Source organism: Fulmarus glacialis, unplaced genomic scaffold (genome assembly GCF_000690835.1).
Source record: "Fulmarus glacialis isolate BGI_N327 unplaced genomic scaffold, ASM69083v1 scaffold31135, whole genome shotgun sequence".
Classification (NCBI taxonomy): Eukaryota; Metazoa; Chordata; class Aves; order Procellariiformes; family Procellariidae; genus Fulmarus; species Fulmarus glacialis.
The window spans coordinates 1,535-18,147 of NW_009212833.1; the positions used below are offsets into that span (position 1 = coordinate 1,535).

At 40.6% G+C, this 16,613-nt stretch overlaps 1 protein-coding gene across 1 annotated transcript; it reads left to right on the top strand.

Moving 5' to 3' along the window:
- Window positions 1–5,387: 5,387 nt before the first annotated feature.
- On the top strand, window positions 5,388–13,923 carry LOC104076965 (nucleolar protein 58-like; the record flags this gene model as incomplete). Its single annotated transcript, XM_009578008.1, is given in 6 exon segments — window positions 5,388–5,501; window positions 10,062–10,096; window positions 10,420–10,428; window positions 12,031–12,159; window positions 13,433–13,465; window positions 13,467–13,923. Coding segments are annotated over 6 exon segments (369 nt in total), but the record flags the coding sequence as incomplete, so codon positions are not given.
- Between the last annotated feature and the right edge of the window lie 2,690 nt (window positions 13,924–16,613).

A 16,613-nucleotide genomic window follows, 5' to 3' on the forward strand; every position in this document is an offset into this window, starting at 1 on the left:
TAGGCTGTCAATTCAACCTTAGCATGAAGTACAATGGATGGCTCGTGACATTGATTTCCAGCAGCATGAATCTGGAATAACGAGTCAGGTGTGGAAGAGATGGTAATGATGACAAATATGACACATATAATATCTTCTTAAATAATTGTTTTTTTTTTTCTGGAAATGGTGATCATTTATAAAAGAAGCAAACTATAAAGCATGGAAACACCACGAAACAGTCAGTAAGCATTTGCTTTCTAGGGGTTTTTACTTCAGTGAGACATTACAAAGATTAATATGAAGCTGATACATGTTTTATACTCTTGCCCCAGAAGATTCTCTTTCATTTTCCATCCATCTTTTGTCACATATTGCACCAGCAGTAGAGAAACTCTTTAATGACCATGATGCTGTTTCACAGAGTCCACTAGGATCCTGACCCAGGACTGTTTTGAGCCTATTTTCTAGAGCAAGCAGAGGAAATTTTTGCTCCTCCCTCAACAACTTATAATTTCCCAACAAAATACTTGTAGTTAAATTCATTGCCATGTCAGCCTGCTGAATGCAAAATACATGTTTCAGTTCTGGAGATTCTCATTTTTGTAGCCCTAACTTCTCTGTGGGTTAGGTGGCTACATCTTGTCACCAGACCTACTTGTCCAGCGTTTACATGGAACTGTTACTGCTAGGTATTGGAGCTCTGATGGTGCCAGAGCCTAATGTGCAAGCTGATCTACACTTACAGGGTGAGTCTGATATGTCTAGGACACATCAAAGTTGTCACCAAGGTGCAGACTGACTCTAAGACACATGTAAAGAAGCTCTGAATACACACAGATATAAAGGAGATCCTTCTCAGATCTGCAGCACACAGGCAAAGTAGTCTTTAAACACTTATTTATTTAAGTATCCTCTTACTTACAAAAAAGCTGTAATTGTTTCAGTAGGAAATAGCAAATCAACATCAAAATTAACCAGGCTGGCTGGAAAACAGGCTGGGGAGCAGCTCCCTAAGTAGACACCTACACCTCACTGTGGCCAGCTGTGTTTGGACCTCTGCTAAGGGTTCTGGTCAGGTACCACTGGACAAATGGCCAGTTGCTGTGTCCATCACCGTGCTCCCAGATCCAATACAATCAAGTATTTAGATGCCTGGATAGCATATGGAAACTTCTGCAGATCTTGGTGGAAAGGCCAAAGCTCTAAATGCTAACTGTTTGCTTAGATCTTTGTGGGAGTCAGGCAAAGATTTTCACATCTTTTTTCCTATATACCAAGTACACTTTTATCTTTAAAAGGTGCTATGTGGCCATAAAACTCAGTGACATTACAGGAAATCAATACATATTTTTGGTAGTTCAGAAAGGGTCAATTAGCTCACATCATCCTCTCTCTCCCGTTGCCTCCCCATCACACTGGTTATCGTGTTTTCTAAAGCATCATTTGACAGGGATGAGTAGCAGAGTTTTATGTGCCTAAGAGAAGAAGCAGGCATAATGTTTGTGTTAATAAATTCTTTAGTCTGTTAATATGAAATACCTTCTCACTTGAAGGAATACCTGGTCTAGAATACTTCTAACTTCTAAACATATTTCATGGCGGGCTGGGATTTAGAGGACAGCTGTGCTTTATGCCTGACCCAAAGATCACTCAAGTTAGTGATAGATTTCTGAATGATCCCATTTAATCTTGGATTAGTGGCATGAACAGTGTTGTGCTAGTAGTATACGTGTGTACATTTGAGCTATAATCAATGTAGTTTGTATATCTAGAGTCAGGTGTGTCCGTCTCAGCTGCCCCCAAAGTTGGGTATGTTTCTTTTTAAAGCTCCCATCACTTTTATGCTTAGTCTGAGACTGTTCTCAATATTCTTGAAAATGCTCTGAAATATTGGTAATGTGTGAACAAGCCCATTAAAAGCTCCAGCTGCACCGCTTGTTTTCTAAAATGGCACATGTGAATTGTTTTGTCAATGAGATGCCTATTACTTAAACTGAGATGACAAACAGTATGCTGTATTACTACACCTTCTGAGTATCTTAGGAAGGTTTGAATGCAGGTAATTAATCAGGTTTTTTGAGAACTTTATTAACTGCCATGGAATACTGCTTCCGTTTCCCAGAAGTCCAGAGAGCCAGTAGCTTGTAGCAAGGTCATTGAGGTTTGCAATTGCTCTGTGAACTCAGTGAAGCTGATTTACTTGAGCTGAGGGTCTGTTTTCAAATCTTGTACTTAAGTCCTTAATCTTAGTATTCCTGGTCTTAATATCCCTAATCTTGATATCCCAGCATCCATAGATAATTAAGGTTTAGTCTTTTAGTTGAAGACGACTTCTACTAAGACTGTTTTGAATTACAAATTTATAGTTTGTGCATTTTATTTAAAGAGGAAATGACCTGTCAGCCAATCTTTATAAATGGTACTTCATTTTAAATTAGTTAAAAATTAAATTTTGTGTTTCTATGGAGAGCTAGTGTAATGATGATATTCCAAACATCACAGTTCTCCATATAATTAACAAGAACTCTATGTGTGCGTGTGTGCATCCACATGTGTTCTGGCTGATAACACACTGCTTCTAGAGTTTAGTTCTTTCAGCTACAACTTTTTTTTGCCTTATGCTCTGAGTAAGTGTATGATTCATCCGAGATAGTTTTACACAATAGGTTCATTTTAATTAGAATGCCATCTTCAGTCTTTATGTATTTTATGTATCTGCCAAAAAATATTGGGTACATAGATTTTAAAATTAAATGTTATTATACATGCTGAAAATAAATATCTAACCAATTTAGTTTGCATTAACACTATCCTTTTCATTTTAGGAACTGCTACAAAGAAAGTATCTGTAAGGAATTTATCATATGCTTAAGAAAACAATATATTAACACAATGTTGCACAAGAGAATTTCAACATATGTCTGTGTTACTAGATATTTTAATCATCAAATATTTTGTTACCTTGTGGGGGAAAAGTAAAAGATAAATTAAGCCAAACAAATGTCTCTGTAGATCTGTTTTTAATAACAACGCCACTAGCAACAGAGTGCAGTTAGCCCACAGTTTTATGTGTACTTGAAATGAGACAATATTGCCAGAAAAAGAAGTAGTCTTTTCTCTTTCCTCCTTCCTCTGGCTCCTTCTGCTTACTCCCAGCTGCTCATTCCTCTCCCCAAGCATCCCCCACATGCTGGCAAAAACATTCATGCAGCTGCGTAACGGAGTGTGCAAATTCTGTGAGATAGATAGAAATGTTCTTCTTTTTAAAGCTTTAATCTTGATCAGCCTCCTGCTCCAGTTCACCATGCAGCCCTGGAAAGGCTTTTGCTGCCAGGAGGGCAGGGACAGTGCAGTGCTGGGAAGCACTGCAGGGAGGGCAATGCTTGCTGCTTACATGTTTTTTTGCTGTTGTTTTTCTCTGCAGAGAGGAAGGGGAACTTATGAGCCTATGTGCCTACTCTCTTTTCATTATAAGCTCCTTACATATAGAACATATTTTCCATGATTCAGGAGAAAATTGCCAAAAGGGCACCAAATCTTACAGACAGTGAAGTTTCAGAAAAAAGATAAAATTGCACAAGTATTTTGTCCATCTCCACTCTGTCATGATATCTGCTTCCAAACATTCCTGACCTCCTTTCTATCATTTTTGTCCCCATCCAGCAGAGCATCTCAGCAGGAGGGCATATATTGCTCACCACATCATGGGACAAAGATCCCCAAGTCAGCACTCACCCAAGTCTGCTCTGGGGCTAAAAGCCAGATAGCTATGCTAGTGTCACACTTCTGCAGGCTAAGTACACTGGCTGAAGAAATCATATATGATGAGGACACTAGAGGAGGACTTGTGAAGCTTAAAGGACAGGGGATTGTGACTGGGGGTTTTGTTTAACTGGAGAGACAAATGAAATTATGGAAAAGCAGAAAAACCCAAACCGACCAAGCGGATGAGTTGTAAGGGCTTGGTCACAGGGATGAGAAAGCACCTCAACTTCTGATCAGGGATGTGCTGCTCTGCCCAAAGTGCCTAAGACTTAGGATGACACAGGACAGGACCTTCCCTGAGCCCAATTCTCTGTTGCTGGAGGGAACTACACCAGATAACACCTCTCAGAAGTGGTCAAATTCCCTTTTAATGAATTAGGTCCTTTGCCTCCACTTCTCTACTAGAAAGCTCTTCCACTGCTGATGATTAGAATTTTTATTTACAGCTGCTTTGTACTCATTTTGCATCTACCTCATTGCGCTTCCTTATCCTATCCCTCCCTGATGTTTACTCTGATCTATTTTTAGAGAGCCATCATATCCCCTCACAGCATTACATTAAATAGATTAAAGTAATGAGGCTTTTTTTGTCACCCTTTCATAAGACAGGCTCTCCACTCCCTCAAATATTCCTGTAGCCCCCCTCTGCACCTGTTCCAGTCTGAATTTCTCTTTCTTGAGCCTGACTGGAATGGTACAGAGAGATCCAGAGGAGGTTTTGCCTTGGCCTTATCCAATGACATTAATATTCTCTTTCAGCTCCATCAGCTATACCTCACCTTATACATCTGAGGATCACATTTATTACCTCTTTCACTGTCGCATCACATTCGTGGCTCAGTGATTCTGTGATTATTTAAATACATCCATCTTTTTCTTCTTTGATGATCATCAACTAACAAGCTCCCAAAGAGCAGTAGAAACATCTGTTTCTAATCTCTGTCCCAGAACCGCCTGTCCCAATAATGTGACTTTGCACTTCATGCTATTGCATTTCATCCTATTTCTGTTGTTCCACTCGAGGCCGTACAGGTCTCCTTTTATCCAACACAGCGTGTGATCTGGTGTGACCTTTCACAGCTACCTAGCTGAAAGTACAACAGAACTTAAAATAAAGAACCTTCTGGGAGGTGCTTGTTCATGGTGCTGGAAAAAATAGATTTGATAGATTGGTGTGTGAATTGTGGAACGGTTTCCTGATGATTTTAAACAAGAAAGTTACAAGACTATATATGAAATCCTTTATTACTTCTGTTTTTCTGTAGCTTCTTGATGAAGTTTAATTGGAATGCATGCTGGTGAAAAAGGCCTTTTTTCCCTGAAGCTAGAATGTGCCATCAGGGTGAGCATCGGTTGCTATTAAACTTTCCACACAAAAGTTAGAGAAACTACTATGCTCTGAAGAGGAAGAAGTGCTTGAATTCGTATTTTACCTACACAAACCCCATGCCTTTACCAACAGATCAACACGCCAACAAGTGTTTCTTTCACAGGAAAATGTCCAAAAGGATATATTTTCATTTGAATGCTGAAGCAAAATTAGAAAAACTCCTTCCAAAACTGTGAAGTCAAGAGTTTTATAGAAATGAATTGTTGGTTATGTGCCCTGAAGCTAACAATGACTTCTCCTTTGCTGCCAGGAGACTGAAAAGTCTGATGCCACGGACGAAACTGAGGCACACACAGGAGACAAGGCAGATGAAGGGGCTCACGAAGACGCTCAGTCTGCTCACTCGCCGTCAGAAGATCAACAGGTAATTTTTCCCTTTTCCCTTTGTGATATGAGGGTTTTACCTGTGCTAAGCGCATGGAACATAAACCCACAGGCTCTCCTAGTGTGCCCTCAGAGTGGGAAGACTGATTACAGAGTGGTCCTGCTTGTCTTTTGGATGCATTTTCTTTGACATCACGGTGATATGAAACCTAGATAAAACCCCAGGGAACTTTGCTCTGAACCTTGAATAACAGCAGTTGTCTTTATTTAACAGTTTCCTTTTGCCACTTGTTACCATAAGCTTTTTTTTTTTAACACTCATTTGGAACCAGGCTGTAGTTATGGAGAATAATTTAGGACTAGACATCTGAGTCCTATCTGTGTGGAAAAATTTGCTGCTATCAATGCCCAGCATCTGTAGTGCTCGTAAATCTAGTTGTTAATGTTTGTCGTCATGTACAACAGCATTGACTGCTGTTGCAGCAAGCCAGATCTGACAGTGTCTTCTCCAGGCCATGCAGAAACCCCTGGGCAGTGCAGAAATGGAGACTGTTGCTATCCCTTCTGCCTGCATCATGGTCTGATATTACAGTCACATGGGCAGATCTCAAATTGCAGTGATAAATGTTCTTGGAAGAAGCCACCTGAGTTCCTTCAATTCCCTAGTGTAACATCCTGCAGTTAGCTAACATCAGTAAAGTACTTGTGGTTGAAAAGTAGATGGATCCCACAAAAAGGGACCATTCTGTTGTGTGCCGGTGTCTTCCTCGGTGGGGTGTTTATGTTACTGGCCAGGTTCTACACCCAATAGAGACTATGCAGAAATGGATCCTGTGTCTGGAGATAGGGATCCAGCTGCTTTATTTCTCCTGCTGCTCTGACAGTTTGGCATTTAAGGATGGGTTTATTTTGATGTTGCAGTGTCAGGTGACTCTCTTCCCAAAGAGGCAGGCCTACCGCTGGATCAAACACTTACACTTGTTGGGTTTTTTTGTGGTTTGGAGATCAGACGGTCCCAGTGACATATCTGTCACAAATGCATCATCTCTTTCACTAAAGACCAAAACAAATGTGTTTTGGTTTTTTTTCCATCTAGCTGCAATGTTTTTCCAGAGGAAGCATCTCTTTGTAAGCCTTTCCCCATTACCCTTTTTAACAATAACTGAACCAGTCATTGTTGGGCTGGAAAAGCACCCTTTTACACAGCCTCATGCAAGTCTCAGGCACTGGGAAGTCCCATTTAAAATTTCAAAATGGCAATGAGGAGAGACAGTCCTCAGTGGGAACTGAAACTTCTCCTTAAATTGTATCCAAGCACTTTTCATGTCTCTATGAATTTCAGCCGGCACGTGAGTGCCATCAAATATCTTCTTCCTCAGCTCTTAAGAGAAGCCTAGCATAAAACTGCAGTGTATCCCCTGGCTGGAGTAGGTTACTTGTCATTCTGGCTGGCAGTCTACTCTAATGTTTTTCAAATGAGAACAGAATGCTGGAACACGTTTGCAAATGTGTCAAGCAGCTGTGTATGAGAGGTTTTGTAATGACATAATGCAATACCGCTCCTACACAACAAGCACCTTGCTCCATTTCTCACAGAATGGATTGGAGCTGTAAGTGGAAAATATATACTCCTTTAGTTTTACAGGGAGAAGAGTGGCAGAGGAGAGAGCACCAAGCAAGATAGTGTGTTTGAACAGACCTTTCTGCAGTTTTAAGGGCATAAAATATGGTTAGTCTTACAAACCCTCCCCTTTCACCTGCACAGTCTTGGCAGTATCGAAACGTTCTTACATGGTCTTACATAAGGAGGAGGAAAAGTATTCCTGAAATTGTCCAACTCTGATACCCAGCTTCATCATTCCAGGTGTATATTAGCTCCTAGGGGAAGAAAAAAAGCACTGTTCCTGTTCCTGTTCCTGTCTCACTCGTTTTTAGAGAGAGTACTCACCACTGCAGGCAGCAAGGTACCAGTGACTCCTGCCAGGGTCGCACAAAACCCATTTTTCACCCTGTTCCACCACCCACTTCCCATCTCACCTAGGACAAATCACTTCAGTGATGTGGCATTTGTCCGCCTTGCCACAGTTCATCCCAGCTGTCACTTCTGTTGGGATGGCATGAATCATTCTGTAGAAATTCTGGTATTCTCATTCACTACAGACAGCACACAGAGGATGAGTTTAGATGAGAAGAATAACTTTGAGGCAGCTACAGTGAGATGAATTCCACCTTTTGTCTCTGTATCTCATTTTACCCTCATAAAAGAAAGCTAGAATAACATTTCCTTACCTGGCCAGGGTTTTAGGAAGTTAAATACATTTAAAGACTGTCAGATTGCTGTTGGAGTATCTCCACTGGATATTAGGTCCTAAAGGATACATGTAGTATCAACACAGTATTTTCAGTATTTCCCTCTCTTCCTCTCATTCTGCAGCCCAGCACATCTTGTTTGACTGCTTGACCACACTGAGTAGATGTTTTCCGTGTGTTCTCTCCACCCATGTCTTGGTTTTTTCCTAGGTTATTAAGAGCTGGTCTCTGTATACTGAGTTCTGAAAGGGTGACCTTTTTATCAGCGGCCCACTGTGTTTTGCAGCCAAACTATTGCATCTTTTGAACAGTAGTCAGGTCCCTTTTGGAGTGTCAACTTACTCTTTTGACAAACGCTCAAATCAAAATGCTGTAATTTAAACATCGCAGTTTTATGTTCTGCTTCTGAATTAATATACCACTGGGAATCAAGTTTTGGCATTTTAGCCTTATTTAGCACTCAGTTTCAAACCAGCTTAAAAATGACTCTCTGATGCGGGGTGTAACCCAGCTGGCTTTTCTCCAGTGACTTTGCTGGACAAATGCCAGTGCTATGGAAAAATTCTGGAAGAGTCTTGGCGAGGTAAAGATATGTCAGTCTTTGCCAATGAGCATAAGACAGATAACAAAATAAACTGTGACTGTCTCAATTGTGGACCTGCATGGAGGGTCCCAGATTTCAGAAGGCTCCTCCAACGCCTCAGTAGCAGGAAAGTATGTGTGGAGGCTGCAGCCCTCCCCTACTGCTTCTGCTGCCCTTGCTGGGACATCGAGAAGTCCACAAGCTCCAGCTTTTTGTCTCAGGCTGGTATGATCCTGAGGAAACCAGTGGGAGACCCCAACCCCCTGAAAAACAAATCTCTTAATTCAGCAGCTGCCTCCTGAAAGCGGCAGGGATAATTGCACGGTGCGACAGGTTGTTCTTTACACACCTCACATTAGACTGCCTAGGCTCCAGCAGCTCCAGCCCCTCATTCACACATGCATCCAGGAAAGCCCAGAGCAGACGTCGAAATAGAAAGTCCCTTACACAGATCCAGTAGTAAGTAACAGGAACAGCTTTCAGCCTGGATCACCAAGGGACAGCTGCACTAGGATTGCTTTAGATTATGAAATTTTTTTTCACCTTAAACCTGTTGCATACTTTCCTTCCCTAATCACTTCATCAAGCTTATCCTTGACTTCTTCCTAATCTTTTTTTCATTCCTAATCCCCATCCTCTGATGGAAAAGGTTGAGGAACCATTTTGTTTGGTTTGTCTGTCCCTTTGAGTTTTTGAGGTTTTTAAGGAAAAGACTGTGACCTCCTATGCATGTGGCACAGCAAGGGCTCTGCTGGTCACTAGATGTGACGGTAATAATTTTTCTTTATTTTTACTATCTGATTTTAACTTTAGATTTTAGCTTGGGCGTTAGAATATTTTTAAGTGGTGTCCCAGTTAAATCAGTTTGCAGTACAGATTAGGCTCACTTCAGGGCAGAAATATTTTAGAAACATGTTCAAAAATCATATTATACTGCAAGTCTGTATCCTGTCTCAGCAATTCCCCAGGGCATATATAAACCCTGGCACTGCAGCTCACTTCCTTATCTCAACTCATTCTATGCAAACTCATATCAACCGCTCATGCCTTCTGCATGGTACTATTCCATTTGCCCTTTCTCTTTGGGATTTAGTGTAAATTAGCTCTTCTCTTCAATAACCAGCTTGGTATCTAACATTAAATTCTATTCACTCTACATTTATATTTTTTCCTCTTTTATCTCTCTTCTCTTCATCACTTTTGCTCTCTTCTCTTCATCACTTTTGCTCAGTCTAAAACCAGCCTTATTATTTCTTATTCCCCAGTACTGTTGAGCAAAGGCATCTGTTCCAGCCTACAACAGTTAATAGAATTGCAAGTCAGATTCTGAGTGATGATATATAACATAGATAAGATTCTGTATAATTCTGATTTAACTTTCATTTTGCAGACCAGCTAATTACCAAAAAAACCCCCCATGTGAAAAAGCAAACAAAACCTCAGCTCTGATGCTTTGCTTGTCAATGATTTGATTGGAAATAACTGAGAAAAAGGGAGCTGTATTTAATGATTTTATAGCCCTTTTTCAAAGTAAAAGCCTAGCTTAAATGTGCTTTGTGAGTTAATCTGGAGGACGTTCTCTCTGAATTCCACATAATTTTCCTAAATTCAGTGTTTAATTTTTGCTGTGTTTTGCCTGTATGACCTCTGATATTCTTTCTTTGATCTATCATCTTCTAAACATTTTCTTTTGTATCTCTTATGTAGGAAAACAAGGAAGAACATGCAGCAACAGGGGTATAGTATATGTGGACATTTTGCTTTCATCTTTTGTTTGTGTGCATTTAATTCCTTTTCAGTCTCATCGCTTCACTCAAAAGATAGTAAATTCTTATTCATGAAACTAAATATACTAGTATTATATTCTGCTAGAGAAAATTATTGGTCGTATCATAGTCTTATTGTTTGGGAACAAAGATAGGCCTTTAATCATTAAAAACTGCAAATGGAAGAGAAATTGTCTTTCACAGATTCTTTAATAAAATTTGCCAAGGACTCCCAAGACAACTATAACTTTGACATTCGCTAACTGACACCATGCTGATTACATTTTCAGTGTTGTGAGTGAGAAAGAGTCATTCTGACAATTTAGGCAATTCTGCCTATAAAGGAAATATTTTCCTGCCAGAATTTGTAAGAGCCAGGTGCAAATCCTTATATGCTTTTCTGCTTTGCCCAGCATTGCAAATTTATGCCTTGAATATTTCTTCGGTGTTCCCGGTAAAACTAATGATTACTTTCCACTACAAAACTGCAATTAATAAGAGGACATGTTCACATCTTCCCACTTTCAAACTGCAATACATGTGTACATACATGTGTACATATACAGATGTTCACTGTCAGAATTATGCATTGCGGACCTGGCAGCTGAAATGGAGCTCCTCGGTCCATGGGCAAAGCGTGGGGTCTCCTGGTGAGGCTGTTCAGGCTGGTTAGTGCACCCTGGCACCACTAACTAATGCTTCAAGGAAGAAAAATATCCATTTTTTCTGTAAAAGGTAATTGACTTGAATTTTGAACTGAAGTTGTTAATATCTGAAAGATGTTGCTTGTCTGTGGGCTTGCCTGCCCTGTTTCAAAGAGTGCTAATTTCCTGAGGGAAGATGCCAAAAGAGGCAATATTCCTTTGGCACGAGAACTTCTAATCCAGCTGACCTGTGCAGACATTCGTGTTATGTTTCTGGTTTTGCAGGGATGATCCCTCAGTGCAATGGTTTGCCCTGAAAAACCATGATTCAGACCAGGAATCTGCTTACAACAGGTCCATTCCCAAGCACATTTTTAAGCAGTTTTTTACTTCAGTGACTCAGATGTGACTCTCTTACAGACAGTATGTGTCTGAGAGGAAAATCTAAGGTCTGTGCTGCTCATATACTACCTGCAGTCCTGACTGAAAACTAATTATGTATTCTTTGATTGATTACACCAGAAAGAAATTCCCATAATTTTTGTAGTCTAGGTAGTATATGAAGGCATTTTGAGATAAAGCTTGTTTATACACAGAGATGGAATGCCTTTGAGCAAGCGTTTGCTGGAAGAGAAGGAGCAGAGAAGCCTACAACGCCATTTTCCATTGTTTTTCAGAGCAGGACTACACTTTAAAGCTTCATTTACTGCTCTTAAAAGACAATAAACACAGATTGTTGTCTATTTTACATAAATGCTAGGTTTCAGATAACGGTTCATTTGGTTGACTGAAGGAAAGGGCTATTGCCTTTAAATTATGCCATTTCTACTTTATAAAAGAGAGAAATAAGAACTTTTGAAACAGAAACAAGGCTGTATTATCTGACTCTGAATGATTTTTAGATTATTCAGGAGTCCAGTTCCTGTGCCACGAATCTTGACTTGTTTACTGCTCCAAGAAAGCATATAATTAAAAATAGTAAACTTTTTGTCATATTTACATATATTTCATATTCCCATTTTGATCTTGAACATCTATTTACAGCTTAACCATGTACCGTGTTCTAACCTCTCTAAGAAGAGGGTTCTTATACTTCAGCACTTGCCTATTAACTCCACAAAGCTAGAGCCCTGGCATGTTAAGATTAAAAGCTCTATACATTACTCCTCTGTTCTATTTTTGAAGCTCTAATAATATTGCATTTACTAGAAACATAACAGTTTTCAAGACTGTTTATTTTTCCTTCATTGCCTTTCTATAAAAAAGGAAGAAGAAGAAAAGCAGAAAGAGGAAGAAGAAAAGCAGGAAGATGGAGAAGGAAAGGAAGAGGTGGAGAAGCAAGAAGAGTCTTAGTACACTTCCCTATGAAACATTCTTTCTTGAACAGGTTTTCAGGTAACTGTTAAGATATCCCGCACAGTTTCTAAATGTTCTTAAAGTAACATAAATGTGAAAATTTTGTACGTATTGTTGTTATATGCAATGACAAGAATGAAAAGAATGTACCAAAACCAAAAAAGGTGTTATGCGTTTGACACATAACGGTTAGTCAGAACTATTGCCCTTCATGAGTCTGTTAGTTTTCCCCATTTCTGTGGCACCAATGAAGCTGACTTTCTTACACAGCTGTCTCTGTGATCCCTAATATCCACCCAATACCACAGGCCCTTCGATCCATTCCCTATCGCTCTTACAACCTTCACCTCCCTGCCAGGCTTCTGACATCTACTTTGGGCTTATTCCTTAGCATCTTCCGCCGGTTCCCCTATCTCTCTGCTGTGACCCCTAAGTATGAGCAATGCAGAGTGCAGCATGCTAGGTGTGTACTGCGTGAGTGGTCAGTATATATGTGCATGAAGTGCCCAGCTGATGAGCCAAAAGTACACTTAACTGTTGGATTTATTGCAGCTTCTCTTTCATCTGGGATAGGAATTCGTCTCTCTCCTCTCTTGCTCAGCTACTGATTTCACTGAAACTTTTAAGAGCTTCATGTCTCAAATGAAGCCCTCTCTCAAATTTAGTTGAAACATTAAAAAAATAATTACTGGGGAAGGGAGAGGAGCCTGACCAGAAATATGACACACTATAAAATTACTCTGATTGCCTTAGAAACTAGGCCAAATGTGACTTTAAAACCTCAAACCAGGAAGCATCTGGGAGACAGAATTTGTGCCTGTATAGATGTATGAGCATCTAGCATTGCTTAAGTTCTGTCAGCATGTGGTTTCAGATTTAATTTTTAAGTTTTCTTCTTCCTCCTACTGTCTCTTCTCCTCCACACAGAAATAAAGATCAAACCATCACTTACTAGGGAAAAACTGTTAACCTACAAGAAAGTTGGAATTTCCAGCAGATTTTTCCCTGGGTGGTGGGACTCTCTCCTGATTGCAGACACAGAATGTGATATGCTTTTTCTAGAACTAGTGGGATTCCCAGCTAACTCTGCCTCTGAGGTAGCTGTCATAGGTTTCACCAACTGTATGCTGATGTGGAGACCCAGTGCCTCAACAGGACAGAAAATCCATCACTTCTTTCACGCTACCTCTCCCAAATCTGGGTTCCTCTGTTGCATGGGAATTAATTCATCTCAATGTTGTCCAGTGTTCAGACATGTAAAATCACAGAAGGAGTGCTAAGTTCTAATCTAATTTTCCTTATTTTTGTTCAGGAAGCACAAGCTGGAGCAGCCCCACCAAAGAAAATAAGCAAACCATCACTACCTTTCATGCCTGTAGACATACGAACATATAAATACATAGCAGAACAAAGACACCACTCTGTCCTACCTTTGGCCTTTATATATATATTTGATATTCCAATTGCTTGTTAAAATGAGTCTTCTTATATCTGACTGATGATATTGCAGTTGATTGTTATATGTTGGAATAGTATTGTCCATGTCACATTTTAGATTGTAAGCTCCTCAGGGCAGGAACCATGTCTTTCTCCATGTTTATCTACTGCCAAATATATTGCTGCCGCTCAGCAGATAACTGCACTCACACAAGTGATGTATTCAGAGAAAAATTCTCCACTGAAGACTGCAAAGAGGCTTCCTGTATACAAGCTATGTGAGTCACTTCTCCCTCAGCTGGCTTTTGAAAATGATTGAGATTTCCCTTGTACAGCAGTTTAAATAAATGCGTTTTCTGTCATATCTGTTCTTTGTCTGCAAAAGCATTACTTTAACTCTAGCAAGCTGCGCTAAGATCTGTAAAGCTAAGTTTTCTCCATCGTTACAATTGTAGACTATACAAAGTCCTTCACCTTGCCTTACGTTCCTGCATACCCCAACCACGAGGATACACAATTTGCATTGAAGGAAAGAGATGTCCCAGTCCCTTCTACTGAAGCTTAGGCAGGCTTCATGGATACATCCGTATTCACTGGGCCAGGGAGGCAGAGAAAATTAATCCACGTTCACACTGTAACTGTTGGTTGGAAGTTCACTGAGGAAGATGGAGCTTGGATTTCAGTTCAATTACTTTTTATGAGATTTATAAAAACTGCTTATAGAGGAAGGGAGGGGATGGGAAATGCTTATTGCTAAAGTAGCCCATAGCTTCATAGACAAAACAATCTCCAAAGAAACCACGGGTTTATGTTTAACTCTGATCAAGAAGAGGCTGGCTTTTCAAGCTGAGATCTCCTATACTGCAAGTGCTTGAACAATAACCGAACAAATAAAGTGGAAGAAAAATCTGTGGAGATTTCCTGAATGTCCTGAGTGGGTACATTTTTTTGTTCAGGATACATCTAAAGTTGCAATTGTTGGGAGGGGATGGATGGGGAAGCAGTGCTCTCTCTCTGCACTCTACTTAGGCTTGTAGGTGACGCTGAGCTCAGAGCTGGCAGCTCCAGCTGAGAGAAGGACCTTGGAGTCCTCACTTACAGCTCACCAAAATCATCAGCTCAACATGCAGCAGTGGCCAAGCCCCAGGAAAATGCTGGGCACCGTCAGGAGGACGGCATGACTTTGCTGCCATATAAAGCCTTGCTGAGTCGACATCTTGAGCACTTTGTGCAGTCTGGTCTCTGCATTTCAGGGAAGACGTAGTGGCGTAAGAAGAGGTACAGAGAAAACAACAATTAGAGAGGATGAAACAGCTGCTCCATGAGGAGACTGAAAAGACTTTTCAATTTGGAGAGGAAGCCAAGGCATTTACAAAAATCATAAAGGCAGTGAATAAGATGAATGCAGAACTGCTAGGCAAAAAATCCTGCAATACTATAATGAAAATTAGTATACGCAGTTAGTATACACAATGAAAGTAGTAGATCATCTTAAAAGAGATAAAAGAGAGCACTTTTTATGCCATGGGTCGGGAACTTCTGGAATTTGTTGTCACAGGACGTTATGGAGACTGACAGTGTCAACAGGCCCAAGAAGGTATTAGGCAATGTCAGGAACAGGAGGCTCGTAAGTGGATACTACAGCCTGGGATGTGTCCACCAATATCCCTCATCCAATGAATTGTGGATGCTGGGGACTGGGGGCAGAAGAAATTGGATACAGTGGACTTGGTCTCCCTAAATAGCATTGCCCATTTCCACTTTCAAAGACTCAGTACTGGCTTGGGTGAGTGATCTGACCATTTCTTATGTTCCTGCAGGTGATTACTCTTCCTAGGGAAAATGCTCCCCATCTTGCCAGCAGCAGAATTGGGGTGCCAGTCATTGCTGCAGTATTTTCGAGCAAAAGACTGGTCTTTTGGGAGTATGGTAGACAAAATGGAAACAGAACTGTTGTTAATCACTTTGGAAATGCAGTAAATCCAACACAGTGTGTTGTGCAACAGCCAGAGTATTTGTGATAGCTTTGATGTATCCCTGGGCTCTCTGAGCTTCGTGCGGCTGATGAACCACGGGCGCCACTTTTTCCCTCACCGATGTACAGAACAAAGAGCCTGAGCGTACTCGATACGTCAAGCAGACCCAAAGGCTTTGGGCTTGAAACAAAACCACCACACCTTGCATATTCAGGTACTATTTGTTAAGGCAGAAATATGGCAACCATCTTCTCGAGAGGGTATAATCTGGAAAGCCTGTCAGGGAATGTGAGGAATGCTAAGCCTCCCGTACAGAAGTGACGCACTCCCCTGGTCTTCAGCTGGCGACTGGGGTTGCGCTCCGTGTGTAATGAAAAAGCAAACGGGATAGCGGATGGTCGTACTCACAACACAGCTCTTTGGTGCGTTCCTTGGGATAATGCTCTGCAGCGTGTGCTGATCATCTTTTCTGCCAGACAAAAAGGAGGTTGTGAGTATGCAAAGGATAAACTGAAAGCTGACTGCGACTCGGTGGTTTTAGCCATAACGCTAATTCTGCTTACATAAGCTTAATACTTTCTGCAGTAATTTAGTGCAACTAGGAAAAGAATTAAGTCTTTTCTAACTACAGCACAGTAGCAAAAATATGTGAACAATTGACTTAAATGCATTTGAAAGCATACTGTCTGCATTTTCATATAATTTATATTTTACTGGGAGAAAGCAACTGCAGTCGGTTAATGGGGCGCGCCTGGTACACGGCGTTTCACATGCTTCAGGAAACTGTGGATGCAAAATCATCCCGGTGCACCACAGTTAAACACAAAATAGCATGCTGCTTTTTGTGTCACTTTGGTATGTAAAGTATTTTCCTTGGATGATTGATGCTAGAAACTTCTAGTATACTGAAATAAGCTAAAATTAGAAAGGCTTCAAGCTATGCTTTTACAGATCCATATATGTCATAGGATGGTGGCTGTTTGCACTTTAAAACGATTGATTGTCAAGTTTAACAGACTGCTGAAGCATAAAAGAAGAGACTAGAAGTATCATCACGAAGCAACTAAGTAGATAGGGCTA